The sequence below is a fragment of the Dendrobates tinctorius genome, unplaced genomic scaffold (genome assembly GCF_039654945.1).
Source record: "Dendrobates tinctorius isolate UK_male_01 unplaced genomic scaffold, ASM3965494v1 ptg000051l, whole genome shotgun sequence".
Taxonomy (NCBI): Eukaryota; Metazoa; Chordata; class Amphibia; order Anura; family Dendrobatidae; genus Dendrobates; species Dendrobates tinctorius.
In genome coordinates, this window is record NW_027361719.1 from 12,367,517 (window position 1) to 12,377,500 (window position 9,984).

The following is a 9,984-nucleotide window of genomic DNA, read 5'->3' on the forward strand; positions in this document are numbered from 1 at the left end:
TTCTTTGACACCCTTGTGACAGGTGTCTTAGTGTTTGCTGCCGGAATTACACTCATACACAAGCGCCACTGAATCTCCATTTATATATATATATATATATATATATTCATCTTATCATGTCTGTCTGTAACCGAAATTCTGCGTCTCTCATTGGTCGCGGCAGTTAGGCCGTGACCAATCAGCGACAGTCACTTAGTCGTCGCGGCAACACGGCCGCATCGCTTATTGTACAGGCACATTACAGCCGTTAAAGGCATCAATGCTGCATCGCTCATTACACAGGCACAGTTCTGTACATATACAATACATTAGGTAAGAGCAGAACAGTGACTGCAGCTCTGGGTGTAACAGGAGTACATTAGGTAACAGCAGAACAGTGACTGCAGATCTGCGTGTACTGCGTACAATACATTAGGTAAGAGCAGAAAAGTGACTGCAGCTCTGGGTGTAACTGGAGTACAATACATTAGGTAAGATCTGAACAGTGACTGCACCTCTGGTTGTAAAAGGAGTATAATTCATTAGGTAAGAGCAGAACGGTGACTGCAGCTTTGGGAGTAACTGGACTACAATATATTATGTAAAAGCAGAACAGTGACTGCAGCTCTGGGTGTAACAGGAGTACATTAGGTAACAGCAGAACAAAGACTGCAGCTCTGGGTGTAACAGGAGTACATTAGGTAACAGCAGAACAGTGACTGCAGATCTGGGTGTAACTGTAGTATAATACATTAGGTAACAGCAGAACAGTGACTGCAGCTCTGGGTGTAACTTGAGTACAATACGTTTGGTAAGATCTGAACAGTGACTGCAGCTCTGGCTGTAACAGTAGTATAATACATTAGGTAAGAGCAGAATGGTGACTGCAGCTCTGGGTGTAACTGGAGTACAATACATTAGGTAACAGCAGAACAGTGACTGCATCTCTGGCTGTAACTGGAGTACAATACATTAGGTAACAGCAGAATAGTGACAGCAGCTCCGGGTGTAACAGGAGTATAATACACTAGATGGTGGCCCGATTCTATCGCATCGGGTATTTTAGAGTCTCTGTTAAAATAAAAAAGTTATATACTCACCTTCCGACGGCCCCCGGACTCTGTCCCTCCTCTCACCACGCGCCCGGCATCTTCCGGTTCCAGTAATGCTTAGCGAGAAGGGCTGAAGATGACGTCACTCTCTCGAGAACGCGACGTCATCAGCGGTGTTTCACGCAAAGCATTACTGGAACCGGAAGATGCCGGGAGCGTGGAGAGGAGAGAAAGAGTCCGGGGGCCGTCGAAAGGTGAAAATATAACTATTTTTTACTATAACAGAGACTCTAGAATACCCGATGTGATATATGTATATATATAGACCCTAAATGGCCTTAACAGTTGTGTACTTAATTGCATCTTCTTCTGATGCGTTTTTCCCCTCTTTTGGTCATTCAGGGATTTATCAGGAAATTTCTTCAGTCAGGACAAGAAAATGAGACTATAAGCTGTACTGCAATGAGGATAACAGCTCACATGCCGAGGCAATATGCCCCCACATACAATATGAGCCCCCACACATACAGTATGAATCCATACACAGCCCCCTACATACAATGAGTCCACACACAGCGTCCTACATACAGTATGAACATAGGATGCAGCCCTGGCAGTTCCGGACCCAGCTCAGCGCAGGTACCCGCAGCCCGGTCTTCCTTCTTATATAGCTGCCTATATACATTATGAGTCTGCGCATAGCAACCTATATACAGTATGATCCCTCACATCCCATACACATATTAATTCAAAACAAAACATACAGACATACTCACCTCTCTTCCGCTCCCCTGGCGCTCTGCTCCAGTCCCCGAGGCTCCACTGCTAATGGCCAGTGCGTACATGCTGGCATGATGACATCATCGCGCTGGTACATCACAGCAAGGTCAGCAGGAGCTCCCCTGAAGCCGAGCTGCCATTCTGCTTTATCATTGGCAGCGCAGCCCCAGGGAACCTCCCAGTCGAGATAAGTGCGTCGCCGACAGCAGTGCACAAAGCATTATGAGGGCAGTCTGGCTATGGGACCCCAGAGCCTTAGGCCCCGTGCAGTAGCCCAAATAGCCTTCACTATAATCCGCCTATGACCCCTAGTCACAGTGTCACAGAACCACCAACAGCATAAAAATTAAGGGTAGACGAAGGGGTCCTTCTAGTGTCTTTACTAGAGTGTAGCAGAGCGAATGCCCTTCTTTGTCTGCAAAGGTGCTCTCCTCTCCACTTAGCTCCTGGCTCTAAAAAAAAATCATGAAGTTTCAGCAGCTGATCAGACCCCCTCCCCTCCTTTCCCCTCCCTGCCCCTGTGCAGCTGCACTGGCTGCATCGGTGGTATGTCCGCCCCTAACATAATGAACGGGGCTTCCCAGACCTTGATGTGTTTTTTTGTTTTTTTAAATTTTGGTCATAATTTAACAGAAGACATTTCTGTATTTATCAAGTCTGCTTAAAACGATTGACTTTGCTTTATTCTAGAGCAAATTGAATTTTATTTTGTCTTTACATATGACAGAAATGAAATGTTTGGTATGCTGTTACTGCCATTCTGTTGTTAAAAAGGGTATATATATATATATATATATATATATATCAGTATCTAAATGTAAACCTGTAAACTTTTTGCATTTACCCCATACGATGTACAATACAAAATAATATTGTGGTACCATGTTAGGCTGGTTTCACATTTGCGTTTTTTGCCCTTTTTTTGCGCAAAAAAAGCATGCGTTTTTTTTCCCTATACTTTACATGGGTGCGCATACACATGCGTTTGTATGCGCATGCATTTTTTTGTAGTGTGCGCTCGGGCACACAAAATGCATCCTGTTGCATTTTTTGTGCGTCCGACTTGTCCCAAAAAAATGCATGCGCACGCAATGCGTTTTTTTTCACCCAAGCACCCATTATAGTCTATGGGTGTACTGAGGTGCGCATGGTAATTTTTTTTAAAAAAGACACGCTCAAATCCGCAAAAAAACGCACACAAACGCATGATGCGTTTTTTATGTGCGTTTGCACTGCGCACGGTGCGCAGCGCAAAAAAACGCAAGTGTGAAAGTAGCCTTAGCCAGAAAAATCGATGTAAATACTTAGGGCCCAAAAAATGAGAATGATATTCATCAGCCTGATGAAGGGGCCTTCTGAGCCCTGAAAGCTTGCAAATATAATTTCTCTGGTTAGCCAATAAAGGTATCACTCTTTGAATACCGTTCTCATTTTTTGGGGACCTAAGTATTTACTTCCATTTACCCCATAGAAATGTATGGGAACATTGAAGTACAAGGCTTGATTTTCGGTGACCATGTCCAGTATGCTTTATAACATTTCATGCATATTGTTCTTTTCTAAGAATTTGCAACTTACCATTCTTTTTTTTTTCTTTTACAGAATGCGGGCCAGTAGGAGACTGTGCTTTGCTGTGGTAATATTTGTGCCAATGTCTTTATTGTGCTTGCACATGTGGAGCAAATCTGAAAAGGTGGTATCAATCTGGAATAGAGAAGCCCCTGAAGACGTACTTGATAACAGTCTACTGCAACCACTTGAAAAATTTTCTGGGATATCTTTAAAATGGAAAAATGAAGTGTTAGAGTATGTATTCTGCATTTTTAAGTGGGGATGGTTAATATAAGCAAGTAGGCAGGTGTATGATTGTTCTGCATTGTTTGCCATGTACATAGTAATGGATATTGCTGTAAAGACCCATACATCATGGTAAAGCCTTGGAGCAATGGAGGATGCAGAGGCTTTATGACATTAGCAGGAGTGAAATTGTGAATGAACACTGGTATTCTGCACAATAATTGAATCAATCACCTAAGTGATTTGAACCTATGCACATGGCATGTTTGGCTACTACGATGAGTTTTTTGTGAGTTTTTGATGTTCCTGATTTCCTAATTCATTTTGACACCTACAGGGGCATGTAAAAATTTGGGCACCACTGGTCAAAATTACTGTTATTGTGAACAATTAAGCAAGTTGAAGATGAAATGATCTCGAAAAGGCCTAAAGTTAAAGATGACACATTTCCTTTGTATTGTAGGCAAAAAATATATATACATTTTAAAAAATACAAAAAGGAAAATGGGTTGATGCAAATATTTGGGCTTCCTGCATGGCTACTACCTTGTAGCAACCCCTTTTGCAGGTATCACAGCTTGTAAGCTTCCTTTTGCTGAATTCTTCCAGTTCTGTGAGATTCCTGGGTCGTCTTGCATGCACTGGTATTGTCAGGAACACCGCACTGCACTTGCTCACTGAGCCAGTGCGCGTGTCCTGAGTACAAAGTCTGTGCACAAAGATACCTGCGGAGCGGGCAGCAGTGGTGACAATGCATGCTCCAGGACCTGAAGCACATGACTGCTGGGGGCGTGGCCTAAGCTCCACAGAGCTAGGAGCTGCAGGGAAACTCCTAGAAAGGTAACTACAGGACAATGTTACCAAGGGGCATAGACAGAGACAGAAACCAGATCAAGCTGAGGTCAAAGCACGAGATAGCAATACAGTACCAAAGGGTTAGACAGAATGGATAGTCAGGACGTAGCAATAGATTAGAAAACCAGAACGGGCATTAGACGGTACAATAGGGGTAAACTGTAACGGAGTAACGATAGCCAAGCCAGGAGGTCAGAACCAGAAAAGACAATAGTACCAATACGAGAGACGGAGTACAGAGTGAAGGAACAAGCCGGGTCATACACGGGAAGCAAACAAACAACGCAGAGTACACGCACACCAGGGGTCAGACACACCAGAACAGCAGTATAGCTGACAGAGAATGCTAGTTTGAAGTGAGTATAAATACCCCTCCCAGATCCAAAGAGAGGCCGGCAAAAGTTAACCCTGTGAGAACAGGACATTAACCATGTCCTAACCACGACAGCTATTTTGAGGTCAAGCCACAGATTTTCAATGATGTTCAGACCAGGGGACTGTGAGGTCCAATGTAAAACATTCAGCTTGCATCTTTTGAGGATTGTGACATGCGTTTAGGATCATTATTCATTTGTAAAAGCCATCCTCTTTTCAACTTCAGCTTTTTTACAGAGGGTGTTATGTTTGCATCAAGAATTTGTTGAATAATAATAATAATAATAATACATTTTATTTTTATAGCGCCGACATCTTCCGCAGCACTTTACATTTCAGAGGGGATTTGTACAGACAATAGACATTACAGCATAACAATAATCACATACAGTAGATTATAACAAATATCAAGAGGAGTGAGGGCCCTGCTCGCAAGCTTACAGTCTATGAGGAAAGAGGGAGACACGAAAGGTGGGTGGTAACGGTTGCCCTGATTGTATGGACCAGCCATAATGTTAGGTGTGTAACAGTACGGACACAGAGGGCTAATGGATGCATAAAGCATGTGGGAACATGATGCTGGGAACCTGGTTATGGTAAAACTTTTGGCTCTGCCACACAGGGATAGGTTAGGTTAATGTGTTGAGGCGATAGGCCAGTCTGAATAAATGCGTTTTCAGGACACGCTTAAAATTGTGGGGATTGGGGACTAATCGTATTGACCTGGGAAGTGCATTCCAAAGAATTGGCGCGGCACGTGTAAAGTCTTGGAGACGGGAGTGGGAGGTTCTGACTATTGAGGATACTAACCTCAGGTCATCAGCAGAACGGAGGGCGCGGGTAGGGTGGTATACTGAAACAAGGGAGGAGATGTAGGGTGGTGCTGAGCCATGGAGGGCTTTGTGAGTGAGGGTAATAAGTTTATACTGAATTCTGGAGTGGATGGGTAGCCAGTGTAATGACTGGCCCAAGGTAGAGGCATCGGTGTAACGATTGGTGAGGAATATGGTCCTGGCTGCAGCATTCAAGACAGATTGGAGAGGGGAGAGTTTGGTAAGAGGGAGACCGATTAGAAGAGAGTTACAATAGTCGAGATGAGAATGAATAAGAGAAACAGTAAGAGTTTTTGCAGAGTCAAAAGTAAGAAAAGGTCGAATTCTAGAAATGTTTTTGAGGTGCAGATGACAAGAGCGAGCCAGTGATCGAATGTGGGGGGCAAAGGAAAGCTCGGAATCAAGTATGACCCCAAGACAGCGGGCATGTTGCTGGGGAGTAATAGTGGAACCACACACAGAAATAGCAATGTTGAAATTTCATTGATTCCATTCTTCCCTCTACCTGTGAAATGTTTCCAATGCCATTGGCTGCAACACAACCCCAAAGCATGATTGATCCACCACCATGCTTAATGGTTGGTGAGATGTTCTTTTCCTGAAATTCTGTGCCCTTTTTTCTCCACACATACCTTTGATCATAGTGGCCAAAGAATTATATTTTAAATTGATCGGTCAACAGGACTTTTTTTAAAATGCATCAGGCTTGTTTAGATGTCCTTTGTCATACTTTTGACCCTGAATTTTATGGTGAGGATGCAGGAGAGGTTTTCTGCTGATGACACTTCCATGAAAGCCATATTTGTGCAAGTCTCTAAACTGTAGAACAATGTACCACAACTCCAGATTCTGTTAAATCTTTCTGAAGGTCTTTTGCAGTCAAGCAGGGGTTCTGATTTGCCTCTACAGCTCTCACTCCAATTATGCTTGGTATTAAAGACCTTATCTTGACCTCCACTGTTGCTGTTAACTGTCATTTCTTGATTACATTTAGAACTGAGGAAACCACAACTTGAAAATGCTCTGCTATCGTCTTATAGTTTTCTCCTGCTTTGCAGGCCTACAACATCTTCATTTTCAGAGCAGCTTAGAAGAACCCATGGCTGCTTGTTTTTCGTACAAGGTTAGAGAAGGCTGAAGGTTTTTATAAAGGTGGGAAATTTGCTTCACCTACCCTTTTCTAATGATGATAGTGAACAAGCCATAACCTTTATCAAAGTTATCTGAGCTCACAAATCTCCAAGGGTGGCAAAACATTTGCATCAGCCTATTTTTTGTAATTTTTATTTGTAAAATATTACAATATACATTTTTTCCCTAAAATCAAAGGGAATTTGTCATCTTTAACCTTAGGCCTTTTAGAGATCATTTAATCTTCAACTTCATTAACTGTTCACAATAACAGAAATTTTTTCCAGGGGTGCCCAAACTGTTACATGCCACTGTATTAAGCAAATTAGTATGTGTGGGTTTTTTTGTATTTTTATTGTGTTTTTCGTTGCTTTGTTTTTGTCTCTTTTTGGTATGTCATGTTTTAAATAAAGCTGCATTGTTTTTTATACTTCCTGGTATTTGACTTTACCAAAACTTTATTGATACAGTCAAGTGTGGACTATGTGCATGGACTATATGCATTTTTTTAACTGCAGATTTTTTGCATCTAAAACAATTCTATGTGCACATGAGAAATTGTTGTTTCAAATTTCAAACATGCACCACTGGTTGGTTTATGTTGAGCAAAAAAAGAAACTGTGTGCATGAGATTCCTATCCCATCCACTTTGCTGGAACTGCAAGATGTTTAAATATCCATGGTTACAACCACTAACAACTGACTAACTATCACCTATGAGTGGTCGTAGCCATGGATATCTAAGCTATTGCAAAGCCCAACACATGTGGTAAACGACATGGCTGATCAGCGACATGGCTAATTAGAAGAACTATCCTACATTTCTAATTGGGGGTATTTGCTAATTTTATTATTATTACACCTAATACATATTGGGATAAGATCTTGGAGATGGGGATACCCCTTTAAGTCTACCTTGATCCTTAAAACTATGAAGCCTAGAATGTATGTATAGGTGATGTGTACATTAAGAGGGTACCGAGGTCATACCCAAAAGGACAGTGGGGGTCTTTAGTCAATTAGAGCCGGTGTCAAAGCGTGGGTTACAGCGCCTGGTACAAGGCAAATATTTTGTGCACTTTTTTCATGAACCCTTAGCTCTCCCTGAGTCCCTTCCACTAGTTTAGTATTGAACCCCTTATCCCCAAGCAAAAGTACTGCATTTTGAGAAAACATTGATGTAATTATAGTTTGCCTTTTGGCCTTGTAAATTTTTTCAGTTTGACCAGTCCTGTTGCCTTGTGGTCTCTCCTCTCCTTTCCCCTTTTCTCCTGCAAACACACACACTTCGCCACTGGCTAGAGAACTTCAGTTTATTTGTAGTCTAAAATTTCCAAAGGTAATTGATGTTTTCCTGTAATGCATCAATACTAACATCTATACTTTTTAATGCACTAAAAAAATTAATTTGCACTACAAATAATAATAATAAAAACAATAATAACAAAATAATAATAATTCATGAAAATAAAGTCAACAAAACGTTAGTATTCAGGGCCCATGCATAGTACATGTTGAATTCCATATCAGGCCCACATGACATGTTAGAAAAATGTTTTTTTGTGGTTTCACCATGTGTATACTTCTTTGCAGTGTTCCTAAGTCTTTGTAAGACAATAATGACCACACAGGCTGTGCTACCATTTTTGGCATATTCTTGTATTATTCCACAGACTCCTGCCAAGGAATTACTGTAAATGTGAAGCAGAGACGACACTGAACATTCCCTTCAGACAGGAGTTAGTAGGAAAACCATACGCAGTGGACTTTACAGCAGCTATCAAGCCTTCAGAAATGGATGACACACGTACAAGAAGAGAGTTGGAGTATAAAAAATTTAAGATGAGGTAACAATTAAAACAACATTGTGCAAGTCTTCTAAAAATAAAGGCACGGAGCAGTGTACAGAGTGTAGTGGCCACTCCATAGTACTGCCGATATCTCCTATTCACTGCTGAACTGCAGTACCAGGGGACAAAGCCTTGCTATTTCCATTCAATACACCGTATACCTCTGCAAACCAGTGGAGCTGATAGTAGTTGGTCGGTAGGTGGGCCATGTATTGGACCCCCACTGATCTGGTAATGATGATCTATCAATCAACAGAGGTGTATCTAGGTTTTTTGGCACCGGGGCAAGAACTCAGTTTGGTGACCCCCTTAAGTACATATGTTATTTGCACACTTAGTCATATGTCGACTAGCTGCTCTCCCTAATTCTCTCAATGTTCAGTGAAAAAGTGAGAGAAGCAGGAAGAGAAGCTAGTTGTCATGTGACTATAAGTATGAAAATCACATATGAGTAAAGTAGCTGGAATCTGCAAACATAGCTGAATCCTGACAGTGAGTATATTACACACTGTTAGGATTGGCATGCTGTAGGACTTCATTGTATAATTAAAGGGCTTGTCCAGGTTTGAGATGAAAGTCTGCTGTCACGCTATGTGATTGCAGGCTTATGAATTCTCACAGCACACGCACTGCACCCTTTTAGGATTCTCAACTGCTGGTGGCAAGAGTGGACAGTCATGTCAGCAAAAGTATTCGATTTGTATACCTCTGGCCACATTCCGACTAGACATTTCCAACCTCACTCAATTAATTTTCATTGAGTGAGGCCACGCATGTCTAGTCGGCACATGACCGCATGTATGCAAATCTCTGACACGAGAGTATCCTGACAGCGTTCAGTGTGCACTGTGAGAATTCAGAAATCTGCAGTCACATAGTATGACGGCAGACTCATCGCTAACTTGGACAACCCCTTAAATGCTCCTAACATAAATAAAAATATTTGAATTAGTCAGTGTCACAAAAAACATTTACATCCAGGTACCTTATAAATAAACAACTATGGAGACAACATCTTTCTTTTCATCTTCCTCTTGTCCAGACTCCATGATGACTTCCATTTTCTCTAGTCTTGTGCAGCACATCTCTACACAATACCCTTAAAACCAGCAGTTTCATTATAATGCTCCTGAATAAAAATATCTGCCCTACGTTGAACCCCTGAATAAATTATTTCCCCTCGCAATTTTCGCAGCTCAAAATATGACCCCAACATTGTCCCTCATTGCTCCCCACACTGCACTTTCCTTTCCATAATGGGCCCCCTCTTCAAACTGTCCTCTCACACTGTGTCCTCCCTATAGGTCTCATTCTCTATACTGTGCCCCCTCA

The 9,984-nt window shown here is 41.9% G+C and overlaps 1 protein-coding gene across 3 annotated transcripts in view; it reads left to right on the forward strand.

The window, feature by feature from the left end:
* B4GALNT1 (beta-1,4-N-acetyl-galactosaminyltransferase 1) overlaps window positions 1-9,984 on the forward strand; it is a 273,680-nt gene that overhangs the window by 102,822 nt on the left and 160,874 nt on the right. For all 3 annotated transcript variants that reach the window (XM_073576800.1, XM_073576801.1, XM_073576799.1), the window contains 2 exons: window positions 3,414-3,617; window positions 8,476-8,649. In XM_073576800.1, coding sequence (XP_073432901.1) covers window positions 3,414-3,617; window positions 8,476-8,649 — 378 coding nt within the window. The remainder of the gene's footprint in view (window positions 1-3,413; window positions 3,618-8,475; window positions 8,650-9,984) is intronic.